General features: G+C 41.7%; 1 protein-coding gene across 7 annotated transcripts in view; it reads left to right on the forward strand.

Moving 5' to 3' along the window:
* The window catches only part of CD80 (CD80 molecule), a 36,864-nt gene extending 14,281 nt beyond the window's left edge, over positions 1-22,583 (forward strand). For 5 of the 7 annotated variants that reach the window (XM_035000098.1, XM_035000099.1, XM_035000103.1 and 2 more), the window contains 6 exons: positions 325-629; positions 7,626-7,943; positions 13,072-13,353; positions 18,702-18,809; positions 20,037-20,152; positions 21,995-22,583. In XM_035000098.1, the coding sequence (XP_034855989.1) occupies positions 527-629; positions 7,626-7,943; positions 13,072-13,353; positions 18,702-18,809; positions 20,037-20,137 (912 nt within the window). In that variant the 5' untranslated portion in view covers positions 325-526 and the 3' untranslated portion in view covers positions 20,138-20,152; positions 21,995-22,583. The remainder of the gene's footprint in view (positions 1-324; positions 630-7,625; positions 7,944-13,071; positions 13,354-18,701; positions 18,810-20,036; positions 20,153-21,994) is intronic. The other 2 variants (XM_035000100.1, XM_035000101.1) reach the window with 2 other exon arrangements.
* Positions 22,584-23,811: the final 1,228 nt, after the last annotated feature.

Below are 23,811 nucleotides of genomic sequence, written 5' to 3' on the forward strand. Positions count from 1 at the left end.
TTTTGAAGAGGATCTGAATTTTGGCCAGCGGATATTGAGGGCCCTGATAGTTCTCTGTGCTTTGACCGATGTCTCATTGTCCCCATTAAGCAGAACTATTCCATGGGAGCTGTGGTTCGTTTTGGAAACATGTACAAGGCAAGATCACCTCGGAGTTCCCCTGACCTTTGCTTTATTTACCCTTGAGATTGTGTGTGGTTTAGACATTGCTCAGATTAAGGTTCCCGACTCATTTCAGGCAGGCAACTAGGGAGTTTTATGACCCATACTAGGCCAACCTTCCTTCCTGGGTGACTTCAATTTTTTTTTTTTTTTCCTTTTCAGGTTGTGAAAATAAATCCACAATCTTTTATATTCAGGAGTTTGGAGACCCAGGTACACCATCCACGGTGTTTTTGCAAACATCACAAGAGAACCCTCTGTGTGAGACAGCTGAATTGTCTTCTCCTCCTGCCTGGTGCTTGCTGGAAGGTACCCAGGTCTCACTTGGTTCGAAATTGTTTTCGCTCTCTAAGCAGCAGAAGCCATGGATCACCCAGTGAAGTGGAGAACACCACTACTCGAGCATCCGTATCTCAAGCTTGAATTTCAGTTCTTGATGCTAACTAGTCTTTTTTACTTCTGTTCAGGTAAGGAACTCTCAGGAGCTTGACTGAGTTTGCTGCCTCAAGGTTTAGGAGGCGGGGTTTTCTGTGCTGCCCCCTTCTGTCACCCTGCAAGTTGACCTTCAAGGGCTGGATTTGGGGGGCTGTTGAGAAGAGTGGGGCTCATCCTGCTGAAGACTGGTTCTGACTTTATTTTTAAAGTCAAAACAAAAGATATTCTTTCTGCTGAACAGCATACCACCTGGTTTCCCCAAAGTAAAGAGAAGGCTTTGGCTTCAACACGGTCTGCCAGTTTGCAAAGAGCCCAATGTCAAAGGTCCTTGTCTTAAGAGCCGCTCACTTAAAGCATGTGTTCACTGCAGGCATCAGAATGTCTAAGTGTGAGGGAGGGAGGAGGAGGGGATGGGAGAGGAGTTTGGGCGCACGGATTACGCGCCTGCCATGATGGTAGTCGTGCATTTTCTGTCCTGGGCTGGAAAACTTGCTATTTTACATGCTTGCCGAACCAAGAGAACCGCGACCTAAGTTTCACAATTTATGCATCAGATATTGTGTGGGGGAGCACTCCCTAATGAGTCTTCTGGGGGAGTCTAAAGAGTTTTAAAATATTTAGAAGGAAATTTATACAGGCTTCCTAGAAATATGTGTGTGTGTGTTGGGGGGAAACCAATGAAAAAGAGAAAGAAAATATAAAATGAGGACCAGGGTTTTAGCAATTAAGCAAGTGGAAGGAGATGATCTTTGAGCTAAAGAAAAATATTTAGGAAAGCACTTTGTCCTACAGCTATATTCAGATTTTACTATTGCTGCACTGAGTCAACAAACAAATCCCTGAGCATCTTATGTGTGAATACTTACTATGTACTCAAAAACTGAACCTGGGATTCCTGTCCTCTAAGAGATTCGAGTGTGTTAGTTGAAGAAGGCAAAACTAACCCCCAAGCTAGTGAAGAGCAGTAGAGTGCCTGGTCCCGATCCTAAGAGCCCGAGACCTGGGAAAGGTGGGACCATGGCGAGCTGGGGCAGCCGGGCCAACTTTATGGCAGACGCCGGGTGATGGCGGCAGAATTCTGGGTGGGGCCGCAGTGCAGACAAAGGCTAAAGGTAAGGATGAGTCTGGCACAAGGGTTCTTTCTTTTGTGTACTCATCTATTAATTCAACAAATATTGAGCATCTCCTCTGTATAGGATACTTTTCTTGGTCCTGGGGACAAGTTGTGAGCAAGATTGACATGGCTTTTCGGGCGCCTGGGTGGCTCAGTTGGTTAAGCGACTGCCTTCGGCTCAGGTCATGATCCTGGAGTCCCTGGCTCGAGTCCCGCATCGGGCTCCCTGCTCGGCGGGGAGTCTGCTTCTCCCTCTGGCCCTCCCCGCTCTCATGTGCTTGCTCTCTCTCATTCTCTCTCTCTCAAATAAATAAATAAAATCTTAAAAAAAAAAAAAAAGAAAGATTGACATGGCTTTTGCCTTCATGGCATTTACGATCATTAGGAAGAACGTGAAACTCAATCAAAGAATCCCTCAAATGAATGTACGAACAACAAACACTGTCTTTCTGTGCCAGAGGGGAGAGTGGTACGAGTGAGCTGGGTGAAGGCAGAAGAGCAGCACGTGAAAGAAACAGAGGAGCAAGGAAGTGGAGACAGCGTGTTGGGGCAGGCGGAGGGAGGGACCAGACTCCACAGGGCTCCAAGGCCATGGTCAGGAATCTGAATGTATTTGGAGGGACTGGGAAGCCACGGAAGGGTTTTAAGGAGTGACGTGGTCTGTACCAATCACCTGGGGGCCTTGTCCAAAGCAGTTTTTAGCACAGGGGATTTTCAGAGCAGTGAAAAGACTCCGTATGATGCTACAATGATGGATACATGTCATTTTATGTTTGTGAAAACCCACTGAATGTATAGTGTCAAGAATGATCCCTAAAGGAAACTGCAGACTTTGGGTGGTAATGAGGTGTTAATGTAGATTCATTGATTGTCACAAATGTACCCTCTGGCATAGGATGTGGATGGTAAGGGAAGCTGTGTGCGTGGAGGGGATGGAGTATATGGGAACTCTCTGTACTTTCCATTCATTTTGCTGTGAACCTAAAATGCTCCAAAATAAAGTCTGTATATTTTTGAAAAATACAGTTTCGGCTGAGGTGGGCCAGGGAGGGGCCTAGGATTCTGCATTTCTAACAAGGACTCAGGTGATGCCGATGCTCTTGGGCCACAGGCCTTCCGTTTGGGTAGCAAAGCTCCGAAATGATGTTTTAAAAAAGAAGTGTTGCTAAAGCACGAAGAGCGGCTTGTAGGGCTGCCGGAGTGATGGTGTAGAACGTGTCAGCAGGCTGTGTCGGACAGCTTTGATGAAGAGACTGGAGTCGGGGCGGGGCCGGGGGATTGGAGAGTGTGTGTGCTGTGGCGTCAGGGAGCGGCTGGGAGCTGTGGATGGCCCGCAGGAGGCAAGGCTGAGTGCGATCACGGAGGCCCTGGCTTCCGGGAAAGGCATTTGCCACACACCCTGCTCTCCTGGTTCCGGCCAGGAAGCTGCATAACCAACTTGTTCAAGGTTATGATTCTAATGTGCAGCAGATGGAGCCAGATCTCATCTCCTAATGCCTAGCCCGCCCCCATCCGCAGGTTGGCCATTGCTGCCCAGGACAGGGGACCACTTTGTCCTGAGACGGGAGGGGCTGGCCAAACCCCTGTCCACTTCTGGTTGGGTCTGTGGAGGCAAAACACTGGACTCGTGGACTCCAGAAACTGGCAGTTATAAGGCGGAGAGGGTCTAACCGGGTGGCTCTCAGAGGGGCCGGCACGGGCAGCTTTCTCTCAGAGGTGGGGTGTTTTCCGGGAAGCACAGCTCCAAGGGAGGGGAGAGGCCTTTGGTAGGAGTGGGCCAGGGACACAGAAGCGGTGTTGCCTGTAAGTCTATGGCATGAGGAAGACTGAGCCAGAGGGAAAAGAATGCCCTCAGAGTGCCACAGGGACTCTTCCTGTCGTCGGGTACTATCTGAACGCTGCTGGCCAAGGGCTCCTATGAGCCGCGGTTCTGGCTGGGACAACGCTGATATTCAAAGTCCCTGAGCCTTTTCAAGATTTAAGTACCATTTGGAGATGCAAAGGATCAGATTTATACAGAGCGTACAGGCTGGGTCTCAAGAGGAGAGAAAGTCAGGAGTGATGCAAAAATCAGGTGACAGGTCTCAAATCTGTCAGCCGCTGGAGAGCAGACACTTACCCTGCTTGTGTTCCTGGCACCAAGCCCAAGGCCGACACAAGCCCCATGGCTGGCTGGTTCACCTCATGAAGAGCACTTAGCAGTGTCCCAAAGGGTCACTGCCTTTGGAAGGATATACACAGACCATTAACAGTAAATCTCTAGATGGTGGGATTATAGATGACTTTTATGCTTTTCTGTATTTACCATTCTTTCTATAAATTTAATGTATGTCTCCTTTAGAGTCAGGAAACCCCTTTATTTATTTATTCTTAGTATTTTTCTAAAGATTTTTATTTGTTTATTTGAGAGAGAGAGCACGTGCACATGAGAGAGAGCACAAGTGGGAGGGGGAAGGGCAGAGGGAGAAGCAGACTCCCCGCTGAGCAGGGGGCCAGATGTGGGGAGATCCCAGGACCCTGAGATCATGACCTGAGCTGAAGGCAGATGCTTAACCACCTGACCTACCCAGGCGCCCCGAGAACACCTTTATTTAAAAAGCATACTTAAGTCCCAGTGAGATTGCATACATCACAGCACGTGGGGACTTAAGCTATTCTGCCCAGCTCTGGATACTTGGCTCAGTCCGGATGTCAGCCAGTTACCACGGTGATTCTGGCCTCTCCTGGGTGTGGTTCAACAAATCACGTGCTATGAATGACAGGAACAGCCCCATTTAAAAATCTGTATAGTGTTTTACAGTTAACTAAGCACTTTTACATCTGGGTATCATACAATCCCCGTGATAATTTGTGAAATTTTAGGGGAGAATGTATTATGCCTATTTTGCAGAAATTCCCAAGGAACCAACTTGTTCAAGGTTATGATTCTAATGTGCAGCAGATGGAGCCAGATCTCATCTCCTAATGCCTAGCCATGCATTCAGCCAATAGTTACTGAGGACCTACTACGGGCCAGTCCCTGTCCTAGATTCTGCAGATACAGCAATGAACTAAACAGATAAAGCCCCAGCTCTCATAGCCTCAAAAGTAAGCTGGAAACAAACTTGAAGAGAAATAAATCAGGGCAAGGGACTAATGAGCAGCAGGATGGATGGGGTCTGGGAGGAAGGTGCTGGTTAGGGAGAGTTGGAGAAGAGATCTCTGACAAAGGGGGACCAGAGCAGAAACCCGAGAGAAGCAAGGAACTGAGCTGTGTGGCTGTCTGGGGAAGGCATTGGTACCTGGCACCTGCCAAGGTCTGTGGGGGCGTCTCATGTGCGTCACCTCACAGAATCCTCATGCCCACTTTGTTAGGTAAGTGTGCTCTGCTCATCTGTAAAATGGTTAAGCAAGGTCAAAGTTCAACTAGGTTTTAGGCAGTAATGCTCAGAACTCAGGTACCCGACTCTCCCCTCCAAAGCCATTGAAGCAGACAAAGCACTTCAGACCTTTCAGTTGTCTGCATGCAGCAGGCCCGAGTATGGAAGCCACGTCTCTGGAATTTCCAAATTGCTCAGAAGATTTTTGGTTCCTCTTTTCAGTCCGGTTCTTCTTCAGCATGAGTGTGTGGCGAGAGGATTTCACATAGGAACATTAAGGATCCCATTGATGGTTACTGACCTTTAGAGGGACACCCACGCTTCTCCTCAGACGGCTGGACAAAAACTCCTTAAGAGTCATCATTGAAAGTAGCTCATTTTCAGTTCAGATTCCTCTTTTGCTAATGTCACATGTCAAACTCGGTTAGAAATCCTGGATTCTTTTTGGGTGGGAACAAACAGATCATAGGGAAAGATCCTATTTGGAATCCCAGATGAATGAGCTGCTTTCTGTCGTGGTATCTGGCCCGTGGCAAGACCAGAGTCCTGAGTACCTGACATAACCCCTGAGTGCAATGGAAGGACCAGAGGGTAAAAGTTGGGAGCAAGAGTTGGGAAAGAGAGGAAAGGAAAGTCTCAGAGAAGACTTGCTATGTATTAGGGACTTTCCATGTATATCATTTAATTGAATTTAATTTTACAATGATCCTGGGAGGCAGGTATCATACCCTTTTTACAGATGAGGAAATGGATTTATTAGCAGGTGGCTGAGCTGGGACTAGAATCCAAGTCAATAGGAACCCATAGTTTATGCTCCTTACACCTATGAGTTTGCTTCTGCTGTATCTTTTTAAAGAGAGCTCAGGTTATTTAGCTATTATATGCTCCCCTCAAGTGTATCTTTTCATTTCTTCCCCCTTTTTCAGATATGTTCCTTAAAGCTGGGGTTGGCAGTGTTCAGCACAATTGCCAAAAGGGGTTCCTTAGATCATTCTGAGTTACTTCACCCTGCTATGAAGATACCTGCCATCACAAAACTCTCTTCCTAATGCTGTGGGGGGCCCATATCCAGTCTAATGAAGGCCTGAAGAGTGGCTCTTGAAATAGAGAGGTGTTAGTGCTCCATGATCCTGTTGTCTGAGGAGAGAGAGAGAGACTAGAGACTCGATCCTTAGATAGCAACCCCCGCCTCCCGCCCAGGGGAGGCTGTGTGGCTCTGGGAGATAATGCATAATAGCATTGGTGGGGGAGGCAGTGGCTAGTTGTGAAAGAGCTTGGGCTTAGGGGATCTGCTTGTAGGTCAAGCCCAGCATAGGAGGAATGATAAAAAAAAAAAATCAGAAAACACAGCCTGACAGGGGAATTTGGTGCTACTGATAAATGCTTAGGAGCTAACAAAAAGATGGAGCTTGGATACTGAAATGTTGCTAATCCTGGAATACACTGATGGGAAAATGGGCAGAATGTTTTAAATGGGACCCTTTTATAGGGCTGCTGTTGCATGGATTGCAGATAGCTGAAAGAGATGGGGACCGGATATAGATCATTTAGGGTCGCTGAAGAGAAATAGTCTGGAGGTGTAAACTACACTTTGTCTGGTGAGGATGAGGGGAGTCAATTCAGCCTGAAGTTATGAGGTCAGTCCAGGCCTGGAAAGAAAAGGACTCTGTTTCGCAAAGCAAAAAAGCTCAACAGTGGGGTCCAGCTGGGGTGTGGGCAGTGTTGGCCCACTTACCCTGTAACTGGGGCCTAAAGTTGGGGAAACCAGTAAACAAGGAGAGTGGCTTGAAAGGTCTGCCCCAGAAAGTGTAGAGCTGGGACAACTTCTTTTCCTGGGCTTAGTTTCCTCATCTATAAATAAGAACACCAAAATGAATGAACATGGAAGTCCCTTCAAGATCTCACATTCCGATGACTTTCATATCCCCATCAGGCTGAGTACATTGTCTACCCATAGTTGGCATTCATATGCTAGGTCTCCTAAAGTCCTCCTGCTTGTGGGACTAGTGGACCTTCTCCCTCACTGGCAATCGACAGATGAATTGAAAAGAAAATGTGGTATATACATACAATGGAATATTATTATCATTATCTTATTATTCCTTAAAAAGGAAGGAGATTCTGGCACATGCTGAGACATGGATGAACCTTGAGGACACCATGCTAAGTGAAATAAGCCAATCACAAGAAGAAAACACTCTATGATTCATTATATGCAGTATCTAAAGTAGTCAGACTCATAGAAACAGAACATTGAGTGGTGGTTACCAAGGAGGTAGGGGGGTAAAGAAAGGAGAGTTGTGTAATGCATACAGAGTTCCAGATTTGCAAGATAAAAAGTTCTGGAGATCTATTTCCCAACAATGTGAATATACTTAACACTACTGAACTGTACACTTAAAAATGGTTAAGATGGTATATTTTTACATTTTTTTAACCACCATAGAAAAAAAGAGAGAGAAAAGCACTGGGGACCAAAATTATAAGTGACTCTGAATTCCTGCTTCTGCAGGAGGCTATATTTAATAGAAAATCTTCTGTTTGCCTCTCCTTAGGCATCATCCAGGTGAACAAGACAGTGAAAGAAGTAGCAGTACTATCCTGTGATTACAACATTTCCACTGAAGAACTGATGCAAGTTCGAATCTATTGGCAAAAGGATGATGAAATGGTGTTGGCCATCATGTCTGGAAAAGAGCAAGTGTGGTCCAAGTATGAGAATCGCACCTTCACTGACTTCACCAAGAACCTCTCCATTGTGATCCTGGCTCTGCGCCTGTCGGACAATGGCAAATACACCTGTATCGTTCAAAAGATTGAAAAAGGCTCTTACAAAGTGAAACACATGACTTCAGTGATGTTATTGGTCAGAGGTCAGTGGGATTTTTCTGATTTACCATAAGCTGGCAGACTCTTGATGCCCTTAAAGACTACTCCTATTGATTTAGTTGAAAATTTTACCAAAGAGGGATGTATCTTCATTTAGGGTTAAGTAAGTCTGTAGTTTTACAATAAACCCTAATTGATTTCTCAAGACATCCTGGAAATATCTATTAGTGTGCGTTTCTTGCATTTTGACAATCCAGATTCATGACAGTCATCCTGAGGCACTAGAATGACCTAACGTGCCTTCTGAATCATAAGGGGACACACTTGATTTGATGTAGCTGAACTATTAACTGCACTTGATCCAATAATATATTCTTGTGAAAGTATATTGAAAGGTATAAGAACAATGCAGGCAGAGATATTTTTCAAGTAGTATTTGAATGCCTATTACTATGGCTATTGTACGATTTATATTTATTATTATATTTGAAGCTCTCATCTAATGGGCATTCCTACAAAGTTAGATGTTAGAGGACTGGATGCATAATTTATGTAACAGGGAAGAAAATTAATTCATAAATCAAAGCTCTACTTCTACATATCCTGTGAAGGCAAGCATTTCTTGGGTAGGAAGGAGGCTTGCATTTATCACAGGTGACAGTACTAGAAGATACTAATATAGCCTGAGCTCCTTGCTGAGAAATGATAGCCCTTGACCTTTCCGCCATACTTGAAATTCAGCCACGTTTTTATTTCTTCCTGGACACTTGGGCCTTTAGTGGAAACCGAACCTATTACTTAATAAGAGATAATCATTCACCCTGCTAACAAATAATGTAAGTGGATCCTTGGTGAATTCTTCACTATTCTTCCCTGCTCTGTTCTCCAGCTGTGTTGAATCTTCCACTTCAGCATCCAAATCACACCTAAAGCTTAGGAGGTAAGCCAGTTACATGGGATTACCTTAAACCTCCCTCTGTGTATTCCCTTCTCATGGAGAGAGCAATGATTATATGGTGGTTTTAGGGGTTCTACCAGGCCCACTTTCTCCGAAGTTCTGACCTGCACTGATTCCTAGAATTCCCACCATTATTGCTTCTCCTGCCAGTTTCAGCACTGTTCTCCCTACAAGATCTCTGTTAAAAATGAAAATGTGTTACCTGGGGGAGGTGGCACCACAAACATATTAACTTGTAGTAGTTAATTACGTTAGATATAGTCAGTCCTGTCACAGAATGCCCGAAGGGAAGTAGATGCAGGACTATATACATTTTGATAGGAAGATAATAAAACCCAAGAGGGAGAAGAGGCAGAATTTCAGGAAGGGCAAGCCCTAGTAGCAGACCACAGCAGGAGACCAGGGACAGCTCAAAAGGCAACACAAGAGTGCTGGGGGCCTCAAAAGGGCCCGGAGGGGCAGGGCACCAAAGTCAGATGAGTGAAGACAAAAAGGGAAACTTTTCATTTGACTCAGAACCAATCAATTCTGATTTTTCCATTTGCATCAGTTACAACAGTGCTTCTCTTATATTAAGGTTCCTATGAATCACTAGAGGATCTTGTTAAAATGCAGATTCAGATTCAGTAGGTGTGGGGTTGGATCTTCGATTTGGAACTAACAGATCACCAGGTGATTCCTGTACGTACGGCTGCTGAGGACCACAGTTTGAGAAACAAGACATTAAATCATTTATTTGACTAGGATGACTAGCTGTCCCATTTTGCCCAGGACTTAGAGGTTTCCTCAGACACCTGAGACTTTCCCAGGTTTGGCACTGAACAAGTTGGTCTCTCTACATTTTTTTTTTTTTAAGATTTTATTTATTTATTTGAGAGACAGAGAATGAGAGGGAGCACATGAGAGGGGGTAGGGTCAGAGGGAGAAGCAGACTCCCCGCCGAACAGGGAGCACGACGCGGGACTCGATCCAGGGACTCCAGGATCATGACCTGAGCCGAAGGCAGTCGCTTAACCAACTGAGCCACCCAGGCGCCCTGGTCTCTCTACATTTGCCTATGATTGCAAGATGATATAATATTGGCATCGCAGTATCTAAAAGCCTCTCCATTAACCAGCATTTGGGGAACTAGCTATACTAGTTAACAGATTAACTAGGGTAATGGATGTTTACCTTTCTAACACATGTGCACCTCTTCCTTTCCTAATGAGATTATTTTTACCCTACCCATTCAGAATGGTGAAAACGTGGGTTAATGCATTAAAACGAGATACAAAGGAATACTTTTTTTTAAGTTTTTTTTTTTTTTTAATTTGACAGAGAGAGACACAGCAAGAGAGGGAACACAAGCAGGGGGAGTGGGAGAGGGAGAGGCAGGCTTCCCGCTGAGCAGAGAGCCCGATGCGGGGCTTGATCCCAGGACCCTGGGATCATGACCCGAGCCGAAGGCAGATGCCTAAGGACTAAGCCACCCAGTTATTATCCTAAAGGAATAATTTTTTGATGGTTCACAGTCTTGCAAGGACTTAGGTGCTGTTACTTGAGATGGATCACCTCACTGAAGGGATAGAAGACAGCTGAGTCTGTGCTAAGGCTAGCCAGACCTTGCAAAGATGGTTTCTAATATACAGAATATTGTCAATGTTCTTGTGGTTAAGTATCTCTCAGAAAAGCAGAGCACAGAAATGAACATGAATCATAATTTGGGATATGGGTTACTTGGATTTGTTATTCCAGGTTATAACACATAACATTGATGTTGTAAGAAACAAAGGGAATATTCGTTGTTATTTTTAAGATTTTATTTTGTGGGCCTTGAACTCACAACCCCGAGATCAAGAGTTGCACGCTCCACTGACTGAGCCAGCCAGGAGCCCTACAAAAGGAATATTCTTGATGTCGGCTACTGTTATAATTTTCTGATCTTATAAGATAAATTGCAGGAGTAGGAAATGTCAACTAAAAATGGCTCAGGAAAATGTCAAACTTAATTTAGAAACAGGGTTGATGCAAAAAAGAAGACTTCACCTCCTACCAAATGCAAGTTTTTCCTTTTCCTAGCAGTTATAATCACTTGTCATAACTTCCCCTTTCTCGGGGGCGCTACTGGGTGGTTTTGGAAGTTTTCACTGGGCAACTTGATTTAAATGAGGGAGCTCATCCAAGAGAGTACAAATTTAAGACCCACATAACTCCATCTATTAACTGATATGCTATGTGTCAGGCCCTGTGCTTCATGATTTATATTAATGATGTCATTTAATTCTTAGAACCCTGGAATGCCGGTATTATTATCCCCATCTTAGAGATGAGCCAACTAAAACAGAAAGTGGTGAAGTAATTGGCCCCAGGGCTAAAAGGCAAAACTGGTTTTAAAACCTGCTGTTGGATCTTGGCCAGCCTGTTCCTTAAAGGAAATCTTTATTAATTATGTATGTATGGTTCCCAAATGTTCTTTTAAAAAACTCCAACTTTCTAGAGAAGCACAATCCTCATGAGTGGCTTCAGCTTTACATCATACATTTTGTATTAAAAGAAAATCCAAGTGGTACAATTTGTTTACACTATGATGCTTTCTAAATAAACTCTTAAAAACAACAACAACAACAACAACAACCTGCTGTTGATGACCATTATGCTATACTATGTCTCTCTGTGGAACCCCGAATTGTGAAAAGAAATCTAACTGTATGGGATGAAGTATGCGGGGCTTGGTTCCCACACTCAGGCTGAGAAGTATACATTTCTTTAGGCCTAAGACAAAGGGAGAATATGGGTTAGAGAGCTTTGTCCTGTGTTCTCTGCAGTCATTACACTATGCTTTGCTTTGTATATACTTTAGTATCTTATTGGGGGTCAACTATACAAATGCAGGAATGCCTCAAGCATCTTGGAGGAATGCTAGGAAGGTCCCTGTGTCCTTGTGATGCATATCAGAATAGCAAGGGAGTCAGTAAAGTAAAGTGGTTGAGATTACAGACTCAATATTGTACAATTTGGACAGAGGTTTATCTTATTAAAGACTACTTTTGAAAATTCAGTAAGGGAATGCTAAAGAAAATTTAGAGTAGTGGTTATCTCAAGTGTGGGAAATGGGGAGACAACAAAGGTGAGACCATACAAGTAGATTTACATAAGTTACAGTCAATGTGCTGGCTCTCAAGTTGGATGGTGGTTTCACAGGTGTTTTTTGTAGTATTAACTCATAAATAGATACATAAGAGAGCCACTTTGTATACCTCAAATATTAGGAAGAAAGGGAAGAAAAGAAAGGCAGGAAAGGAAAGGAAAAAAAAAGCAGGCAAGGGAAGAAAAGAGAAGGAAAGAGAAGGTTCTGGTATCAGAAAACCTTGAATTCACATCCCAGTTTTGTCACTTACTCATGATTTCTCTCGACCTCAATTTGATTATTTATAAAATGGAAATCATATTAGGTTAAGTCAAATGAAATTGCTGATATTTGACCTTTCTTGACATACACCTGCCTCATAGGGTTGTTGTAAAGATTAAATGAGGTAGTATCTAAGACCTAACAAACATTAAGAGCTCAGTAAATGGGGGCACCTGGGTGGCTCAGTTGGTTAAGCGACTGCCTTCGGCTCAGGTCATGATCCTGGAGTCCCAGGATCGAGTCCCACATCAGGCTCCCTGCTCAGTGGGGAGTCTGCTTCTCCCTCTGATGCTCCCCCCTCTCATGCTCTCTCTCTCTCTCATTCTCTCGCTCAAATAAATAAATAAAATCTTAAAAAAAAAAAGAGCTCAGTAAATGTTGTCTATTATTTTTCTCTTCATCTCTTACAAATGCAAAATACTATGTCAGTATTTATTCACATAGATCTACTTCTTTCTATAAGTGTCCTCCTACCTCCATCAAAAGTGATGAAGAATCGGGGTGCCCGGCTGGCTCAGTTGGAAGAAGAGCATGTGGCTCCTGATCTCAGGGCCATGAGTTGGAGCCCCACATTGGGTGTAGAGATTACTTAAATAAATAAAAATCTTAAAAAAAAAAAGTAATGAAGAATTGATATACCCAATTCAAACCAAAGTTGATCTTTGGATTATACATAACTATTAATGATTTATGAGACATTGCAAATTATATCTCATTTTATTATTCTTATTAAAGCTAATTTATTAAAAAAAAAAAAAACCTCACCCCCCCCCACCGCACAAATACATAATGATATGTACTTATATCTTTGTTCTTTTTTCAGCTGACTTTCCTGTCCCTAGTATAACTGACCTTGGAAATCCATCCCGTAACATCAAAAGGATAATGTGTTCAACCTCTGGAGGTTTTCCAAAGCCTCACCTCTCCTGGTTAGAAAATGAAGAAGAATTAAATGCCATCAACACAACAGTTTCCCAAGATCCTGGAACTGAGCTCTACACTATCAGCAGTGAACTGGATTTCAATATAACAAACAACCATAGCTTTGTGTGCCTTGTCAAGTATGGAGACTTAGCAGTATCACAGATCTTCAACTGGCAAAAATGTAAGTAACATTCTTCTGGGGAGTTTCTACTGTGTAAAATCTAAAAAGAAAGTAACTCAGCCAGATCCATTTTAGAATCGTGTATATTGACTTTGATAGCATTTCTTGTATTTTTAGACCCACAAATGATGATGAAGTGATATTGTGACTTGTTAAGATCACTGTACAAGGTGTGAGCATGTTACTAGACTTATTTTCTTTTTTTTTTTAAGATTTTTATTTATTTATTTGACAGAGAGAGACACAGCGACAGAGGGAACACAAGCAGGGGGAGTGGGAGAGGGAGAAGCAGGCTTCCCACAGAGCAGGGAGCCCGATGTGGGGCTCGATCCCAGGACCCCGGGATCATGCCCTGAGCCGAAGGCAGCCGCTTAATGACTGAGCCACCCAGGCGCCCTAATTTTATTTTCTTTAATAAATTTTCTAAAATTGAGACATTCAAATAAGTGCTGTCCCTCAAGTAGTCATCTTGGGAAGTTACTGTAACAATATTGTTGATATTGAAAGCACTAAAATTTGTCCTTCTTTGGACTTACCCTTGGGGCTTTGGTACTTTCTTTTTTGGGCACCTCCTTCCCATTGTCCCGTGGCATCAAATCATTGCCTTTTGTGGGTGAATGTGCCTTTTAAGAGCTACTGGTTCATTCACAACTAAGTCTGGTAAAGAAGGTAAATGACAAACTACTTGAAGACAATGCCTGAAAATAGAGGTCGTTTTTGCCCAAATACGATGACCTTCAAATACTTTACCCTTTAGCTCGTAAACTTACAGAATTTTGTCCCCAAGAGGTGAAATCATTTGAAAATGTAAAATGGAATAAGTTGGGCTTCTATAAATTTATGCATGTTAAACCCATAATGGGTTATTACAGAACTCAGATACTTAAAATAAGTGTCTAACTTGTATGGCTGATTGTATGGAAGATAATCAGGCCTCTCTCTCATGCCCCAGGCCCGCTTTTAACAGCACATTTTATGGCTGTGTGGTAATAAGCAATATACTGAATTTGATATATAATGGCACATGGATATATAGTATAATACAGAATGTATAGCATGTCTTCCTCTTGTAGTAGAGGAGGTATTTTAGATGGTTTAGTAGCTCATTCTAGTGAATGATTTACTCTAGATCTTTCCATCTTGAAGTGGACTCGTTCATTATTTTCTTCAATAGGTAATGAGATAAAATTTCCTGGGAACATTAGTTCAAATACAAACAAAATTTTGACATGATTTTATTAATAGTCCAAATTAATTTCTTTCAGTCATCTTTTGTGTTCTAAGATTTCATAAAAATGAGGTTTGAGTTATATAGTTTATTAATTTATTGTGACTAAGGTAGAGATTAGCACACAAAGCAGTAAGAGCAGCTTCAATCATCTTATTTTGGACATTATATTTGGAATATGAGTGTATATGATATTTTAGGACAGGAATTGGCAAATACTTTCAGAAAAGGGCCAGGTAGTAAATATTTTAGTTTTTGTAGGTCAGATGATCATTGGCAACAACTCAGTTTTGCTGTTATAACCTGGAAGCTGCCATAAACAAGACATAAATGAGGGATATGGCTGTGTTCCAGCAAAATTTTAAAGAGGCAGTAGGCCAGGTTTGGTCTGTGTACTGTAGTTTGCTAACTTGCAGGAAACAGAATGTAGCCCATTTAAATAAAAGGAGGGAGCTCTTATTTAAAGATGATTTAGACTGTCCAGCTTTAATCTTTTCTCTGATATGCCTTCTCTCAATTCTTCCCTCATGCTAAGGATGAACAGTATCCCTTTTCGGTCTAATGAAAAATACTAGCTCTTTGCCCTACATTTACAACAATTAATGGAAAGATGATTAAGTGTATGGGTTTATTCATTTCTTTGTTCATTCAATCTTTATTAAAGTAGTTATCAGATACCAAGCATCTTGCTAAGTACTAGTGTTGTCTTGATTGTCAGAGAGCTTTAGTGTATAAATACTTCAAATCTATTAATTGAACTGCAGGTATCTTTTTTTCCCCCCATTTTTTTTAAGGGCAAGGAGGGGCAGAGGGAGAGAAAGAGAGAGAATCTAAGACAGGCTCTACACCCATCACGGAGCACTACACAGGGCTTGATCTCAGATCTCACGACCCTGATATCCTGACCTGAGCCGAAATGAAGAGTCAGACGCTTAACTGCCTGAGCCAAAGAGGTGCCCCTGAACTGCAGGCATCATTTAGACTCTAAAGCAAATAATGCATTTATGGGTGGTCAAGGGCTGACTGCATAAACAAACAAAAATTAGGTGTACAGTTCCTAAAAATGTTACAAGTCAACGTGAGCAAAGCTTTACATAAATATTTTTATAATTTATCTTATGTAAAAATATTTATGTAAAGCTTTATATAAATGTATTTACGTAAAAATATTTATATAGGGGCACCTGGGTGGCTCAGTTAGTTAAGCGTTTGACTCTTGATTTCAGTTCAGGTCATGATCTCAGGGTTGAGAGATCAAGCCCCATGTCGGGCTCCATGCTGAGTGTGGAGCCTGCTTAAGATTCTCTCTCCCTCTCCCTCTGCCTCTCCCCCTACTCACACACACACACTCTCTCTCCCTCTCTAAAATAAATCAATAAAGTCTTTAAAAAATATATTTATGTAAAGCTTTATGTAAATACCCACTCTAAAAAAATCCCCCAATTTATTAATTAAACAGATTGGGTCCATGATTCTTTTAGCCTGGGCCTGCCAAACTGGTTAACCCTTGATATACTGGAAGGCACATATGTGTGTGGAAGGAGGTAAATCAGGGAGTCCCACTCATGGTGTAGCTCACAAGCTATATGTGCCGATGTCCACACTTGCCTCTGTAATTAGGATTCTGGGTCTGTTCTGTGGTGCATTACTAGATTCCTACGTGGCATCATGACAGAGCCAGTTTGCTGCTACTAGTTCCTCCTTCTTTTTCTCAAACGTACATCCTCTTTCTAGGCTGAGTGAGGCTTGAGGATGAGTGAGGAGTGGGCTCTGAGAGGAAGCCAGGAGTGAGTCAGAACCTGTGGAACTTTTAGATTCCCAGGATAAGAGCAAGAGCCTCCCTGTCATTCTGGTCTGTAGAGGCCAATTCTGGTAATCACTCATCTTCATGCAATCCGGTGTTTTAGAGGAAAAGAAGAAACAAAACAAAACCCAACTTTCCCTAGTCTCTAAGTGGTAGGTGCACTAAAGTCAAATGTGCATTTTAGAATAATCACTGTGGCAGAATATGTAGGAATTATTAGAGCCTTGGAAACCAGAGGCAAAGGGACCAGTATGGAGATGACTAGGTGGGAGAGAAGAAAAACCCAAACTAAGGCAGTTGCTGCATGGGATTTTGGGAAAAGGAACCAACTGCAGAGGTATCCTGAATACAGAATAGAAAGTCCATGGGAACCTACTGGGAAGTGAGCACAAAAAGAAGGCTTCATTCTCATTTGGGTAACTATAGTGTTGCTCTTCGCTGAAATGGGAGAATATGGTTGGAAGATATGCTTTGGAAAGATTATAGTGAGTTCAGTTTAAATCAGGTGGAAATTCTGGCATCCAGCCATGTAGTCGGCAGTTGGAAATTGAAATTTGAAGTTCAGAAATACAGGAGGACAACAGGTGTTGGTGAGGATGCAAAGAAAGGGGAACCCTCTTGCACTGTTGGTGGGAATGCAAACTGGTGCAGCCACTCTAGAGAACAGTATGGAGGGTCCTCAAAAAGCTAAAAATAGAACTACCCTATGATCTAGCAATTGCACTGCTAGGTATTTACCCAAAGGATACAAAAATACACATTCTAAGGAGTACATGCATCCCGATGTTTATAGCAACATTATCAACAATAGCAAAACTATGGAAACAGCCCAAATGCCATCCACTGATAAGTGAATAAAGAAGATGTGGTGTACACATATGTATATATAGTAGACTACTACTCAGCCATCAAAAAGAATGAAATCTTGCCATTTGCAATGACGTGGATGGAGCTAGAATGTATTATGCTAAGCGAAGTAAGTCAGAAAAAGACAAATACCATATGATTTCACTCATGTGGAATTTAAGGAACAAAATGGATGAACATATGGGAGGAGGGAAGAGAAAGAGAGGAAAACAAATCATGAGAGACTTAACTATAGAGAACAAACTAAGGGTTGATGGATGGAAGTGGGTGGGGGGTGGGCTAGATGGGTGATGGGTATTAAGGAGGGCATTTGTTTTGATGAGTACTGGGTATTTTATGTAAATGATGAACCACTGAACTCTACTCCAGTGTTGAACTGTATGTCAACTAACTAGAATTTAAAAATAAACAACCCAGTAATTTTTTTGTGACAATGCCTGTGTAATACTTAAAGTAAATCAATCTGTAAATAAAATTTGCATTTTAAATAAAATGTGCTGTAAGGAAAAAAAATGAGATCAGAAATATGATATACAGATTTAGAAATCAGATGGTATTTTAAACCTAGGGTGTGGATGAGAGAAAAGGAAAAGGCATGACAGATCTAGAAAGAGAAAACTAAGGTATATCTAGAACATGATGTCAACTAATTATTAGTAATACATAGAAATATCAGCTATAAAAATTAGATATAAAGACAAGAACACTTTATTTTTTTAAAGATTTATTTATTATTTTTATTTTAGAAATAGAGAGTGTGTTGGGGTGCCTGGATGGCTCAGTTGTTAAGCGTCTGCCTTCGGCTCAGGTCATGATCTCAGGGTCCTGGGATCGAGCCCCGCATCGGGCTCCCTGCTCTGCGGGAAGCCTGCTTCTCTCTCTCCCCCTCCCCCTGCTTGTGTTCCCTCTCTTGCTGTGTCTCTCTCTGTCAAATAAATAAATAAAATCTTTAAAAAAAAAAAAAGAAAAAAGAAATAGAGAGTATGTGCATGAGCTGGGGGAGGGGCAGAGGGGGAGAGAGAGAGAATCCTCAAGCAGACTCCCCACTGAATGCAGAGCCCCATGTGGGGCCCAGTCCCAGGTCTCCGAGGTCACAACCTGAGCCAAAACCAAGAGCCAGCTGCTTAACTGACTGAGCCACCCAGGCAACCCAAGACAAGAATACTTTTAAAGTATCTCCTTAGAATCTTTTTTATGCCAACTTAATTCAGTAAATGCGAAAGTTCAAAATCTTTTTTTCACATTTGATATCTGACATCTGGATATTAGTTGCCCACAAATACGTGTCTGATCAAAGAGTTATTCAAGAAAAATGCTAGCAGCTACTTAGTGGAGAGCTGAGCAGAGAAAGAAGTGAAAAATACTCTCTACAGTTGTGTAGATATAAGAGGTATAGAATCCTGCAGCTGGAAACACATTAGAGCTGACACTATTCTTTTCCCTCCACAGTTGAGCCACCCCCTCCTGATAATTCACTCCAGTTCTGGGTCATCCTAATCTCAGTAGTAAGTGGGATTGTTCTGATCACTGTCATTATAAGAAGCTGCCTAGCCCACAGTAAGTACTATCGTACTATCATTCTGACCTCAATTCCTGGAAGCCCAAACTCTATCGGTATGTGTCAGCAACCTTCCGAGGTTTTAGCCTAGGTTATAGCCTCTTCTCGTTTTATGGAAACCTTAGTGCATTCTTTACTTGTCTCACCAAGTTCTATTCATTCACTGGACAGACATTTCTTGGACACCTACTCTGTGTCCGGTTCTCTACTAGGCGCTGCCGTTACAAACATGAGGAATTAGTGACCTCAAGACACGCTCTAGTTTACTCCATTTATTTTTTCCCCTAACTTTTTATTTTCTTGGAGACACTGAGGCTTGCTAACTAATTTGAAAATATTTCTGATGCAAAGTGATATTCTAATCTTTGATTTTCAAGTGGAGGAAAGTCAGAAGGACAAGATTTGGGGTCAAGAAACGTTTTCTTAAAGGAGGGTAAGATGCACTAATGACACTGAGAAATTACATAGTCACAGGTGATTTTTGCCAATTCTCAATTCCTTTGAATACATTTTTTGGTTGAAAGGTAAGGAGTGGTTGAGGAAAGAAGAAATATCTAGGATGTTTTTCCCTAGGAGTTCAAATTTTTGGCCTTATACATATGCTACCTTCCAACTCTGTAATTAAATGAAGAGGAACTGCTAGGCTAGAGCTGAGGCCATAGTCACCATGAAGGAGCACCAACCTTTCTTGGAGTAGAAACCATGTATATTGAGCAAAGAAAATTGGAAGACCAACATCTGATGATTTTCCCAAACTTCAGCACAAAAATTGTCAAAGCGCAGGGAAGTCACTAAGACTCTTTGCAACCAACAACTCAACCCACAGATAGGGTGAAGAAGTCTGGTGGGCTCAAGGATGTTTTTGATAGAGACTGCCCAGCCTTACCCCTCTAGTTGAGGATCTCTTATTAACACTACTGACATTTAGGGCCAAATAATTCTTTGTTTTAGGGTTCATTCAGTGCATTGTAGTGTATTTAGCAGTATCTCTAGGCTCTATTCACTATATGCCAATAGCACCCCTGCCCCCGTTGTGACAACCAAAAATGTCTCTATTACATTACAAATGTCCCAGGGCAGGGTGGGGGTGGGGGGTGCTGGGAAATCTCCCTGGTTTAAGAACCACTGATCTAGTTCTTAGCCAGTGAAGGCTTCCTGAAATATACGGACACAATTTAGGGGAAACTCACCTATCTAAATCTTTATTGTTTGTGCTTATCGTCAAGGACTTGCTGCAAGATGGAGAAGGGGAAAGACGAATGAGGAGGGCGTGGACATGGAAAAGATCACTCCTATCTACATAGGATCTGCCCAAGCATCCGTATGAGCAGAACATCTGGAGGTAGCTCCTCTAGCTCTTCTCTACCAGGGTGGAATATGTGAGATATTAGAAGGCACAGTGTTTTCTTCCTGTCTGGTACTCCAGATTTAAACCCTACCTCACCTTCTCAAAAACCTAATTCAGGTTACTCTAAACAGATGGTTGGAATCTCTTTCTCCCCACATGACTTGCTTATTGTTACCCCTTTCTTTGCTGTGCCATTCTGCCACATTGACATGTCACCCTCTTGTCAGTCAACTCAGTGTTTCATTATCTGTAAAATACCTTAAGTTCATCTTGAAGTAATATTCCTGGCCCAGCTGCTTATTCTGATCATTCCTTTTTGCCTATATCCCTCACTACTGATGGATGCAGATTAGGGTCACTTACTGGTCACTCTATACCACCTCAGTAACGTCCTCATTGGTCTCTCTGCCTCTAACAGAGTCATCCTACTAACCCAGTAACAGAGCCAGATTTTATAAAGAGTCATTTCTCCATGTCATTTTCCCACTCAGAAACTCAGAAGAGACCCCCAATGCCTATAGGAAAAGTTTTAAGACTTTAACTTTCCACATTTCAATTGATCTCTTCAGTATAAACATTCTCAGTTCTTTGAACTGTTCTCCACATAGTAGTTTTCCAGAAGCTTCATGTGAATACACTAGATGTCAACAAATGGAGTCCAAGACTTTAAATATGGTCTAATTCAACATACAATGGGACAATTAGTATCTGGGATCTAGAATGTTTTTTCTGTTAAGAAAGCCTTACACAGCAGCAGGGTTTTTGAGTCACACTATTAACTTACATCAATTTTGTGTTATCCTAAACTACCCAGGCCTTTTCATGTAAGAGAAACATTGGAATCCAAGAGACTCATACCAGGTCCAGGGTGGTTTATAGCCTCCATAAACAGTCCTTTTTGACTTATGAAGTTAGGGTGAGAAAGCACAGAAATGAGAGTCTGCAGAGTTACCTTAAAAAAAAAAAAAAAAAAAAAAAAGGAAATGAAATATAACACCTGAGACTTAATAGGTTATGTTTTACAAAAGCATTATTTTATTATTTCATTTAGTCTTATAAAAGTCTCTGTGAGCAAGATCTTTATCTCCATTTTATATGAGAGAAACCCGAGGCTCCCTCCCAGAGGCTGTGATTTGCCTCGGGTCAGGCAGGCAAGGAGCAGAGCAGGACTCAAACTGGGTATGAAGCTCAGGTTCCTTTCATCATAGCAGGCCTATGCACATTTCCCCACAGCAGTCTCTATTTCCTGTTTTCAACTTCTTCAGGATGCCCTTTCCAGGATGTCCCCCTCAGTTCGGTGATTACCTTGAACTTCCTTGCCTTTGCTTGTTAACAGTCTTCTGCTCAGCCAGCTGATATGTCATACTGAAGCCAGGGGTCCAGTCTCCTAGTGGCCATCTTGTCCAGTTCAAGCAACTCTGCCTTTGAGCTGCTGGAGCGGTGCTCTCTAGCACATCACATTCCATCCTGGGTTTATTCTCACGTGCATGTCTTATATTCTTTACTGAGTTGTAGGCTTATTGAGAACAACCATGCCTGATAGATCTGTTTGCCTCACAGATAGAATATTACCTTGATCACTAACGTTTGGTTGTTTGATGATAGCTGGTGCTTAATATTTGCCTAATATTTCATGTAATAAAAATTGTCAGATTTGTCCTAAATTCTCCCATAATTTGGACTTCCCTTTATATTCTTTGGCCATCAAGATTAATATCTACAAATGTCACCTCAATTTGGGAGCACCTTTGTGATAAAAAATATAAAATTTTAAAATGGTTTCCTCCTTTGAGAATTTAGGGTTTGAAGTATTCGTTTAATTTTTTGTTTTCTCAGGTCCCACCTCCATCTTAGATTGACCTCTTCTTTGAATTTCCTCAGATGGCCAGGATTATCCCACCTTGTACTTCAAGTATGTTTTCTAGGAGCCTCTTCATTTCAGTGGCCCTGCAAAAAGTGACCAGAGGAATATGGTGGGGACATAAGTAGCTCTGGTAACCTTGGTCAAAGAATTTAGAAACAAAGAATTGTTCAGGCCTGGAAGAGACATTTGAAAACACTTGTCTCATTACTGACAAGGACATCAAGGCCCAGGGGGTGACCTGAATGATAAAGGCCTGAGCCAGAACTCAGATTTCCTGTCTCTGGTGCTCTTTTCCATTAGTCTGGCTCTGTGCTATTAACTGGTGTGTATATATATATATACACACACACCAGTCAAAATGCTTCTGGAAAAAGAATTTGTCCAATGTCAGGTCAACTTTTGAGACTTGATCTGATGCAACGCTGGAAGATTTTGTGTTGTTGTAAAAGGGAATCTGATGTTCATGTGTGGGTAGTATGCTGGTATGTATACCGATGTGAGAATGATGGAAACATTAGTGGTGTTAGCCAGTATTTCATTTTTCATTGTGCTCTCCTCTGTTGCTCTCCCACTTCTCCATCAGGTTCTGGAGAAAGTAGATCTATCCAAAACTGATATCCTGTGACATGTAAGATGAATGACTTATACACCTCAAAGCAATAGTCAGGATGGAGAGGGATAGGTTGGTTTAAAGAGTCATATCCTACTGGTTCATATTGGACTAATAATCTCCTTAAATGGCTTTATGCTAGTTTAACCTCATTTATAAAATATGAGAAGGTTCTCATTTAAAATGAGATAGGTTTTTATGGTGTATTATTAAACAGTAAGCTGTCCTTAGAAATCTATCGAGGTAATGGAAACAGCATTCCATAGGCCTTCCTTAGATCCCTAAAGTGGCTTTTCCTCCTTGGTATTTCTGATCCTTCTGACACCAGCAGAGAATTGAAAAGAAGGTGGCCAACTGCTGTTCCTGTGTTACTTGCTCATGACTCCTCTTTCTCTGAAGTTGTCTTCCACAACTCAACGGACCAGGAGGTGGACCTGACTTAAGCAGGAGCAATCAGACATTCTCATTTGAAAATTTCACAATGGACAGCAAGTTGACCAAGTTTCTCACATGTGGCTGGGTCTAAAACATTTAATTTTGGTAGCTATAAAGGGACCAGATTATGCTACATAGTCTAAGGAGCAGAAGTACACTTTTAAATGGTTGCTCTCAGAATAAAATCACTGAAGGAAATAAAAGTAGGAAACTGACAAGAACTTAAAGCAAAGAACAAAAAAAAAAAAGGGAATTGCTGCATTTAGTTAAATTAATAATCCTTAGACATCAAAAGGAGACCTCAAGTCATGAAATAGTACACACTTAAGAGATAGCTTATTTATACTTAAATTATATTACATTACTTATTACATTTGATAAATGTGTTAGTACTATTTTTTCAAACAGTTGTACTTCTGATATTTCTGTGATATGAATAAAATTATTTTTAAAACCAACCATCTAGTTTTCTAATTTCTAGTTGGAGAATTTAATCTATATGTGGATGTGAATAAAACAATAAACAGACTGACTAACTGCCAACTTGTCAGCAGTTTATGAATGGGATAATTAAGAAAAACATGCTTTATGGAGTGTGGTGATAACATGTAAATCATGTTAATAATATACTTGTGCAGAGGTTCTTCTATCCTTATAATTACTAATATCTGTTCTTCTATCTCTCATCCCCTGTGCTCCAGGGCATCGTGCTATGCTCCACATGCATCATTTCACTTAATACCC

This window comes from Mirounga leonina, unplaced genomic scaffold (genome assembly GCF_011800145.1).
Source record: "Mirounga leonina isolate KUSES-001 unplaced genomic scaffold, KU_Mleo_1.0 Mir_115, whole genome shotgun sequence".
Classification (NCBI taxonomy): Eukaryota; Metazoa; Chordata; class Mammalia; order Carnivora; family Phocidae; genus Mirounga; species Mirounga leonina.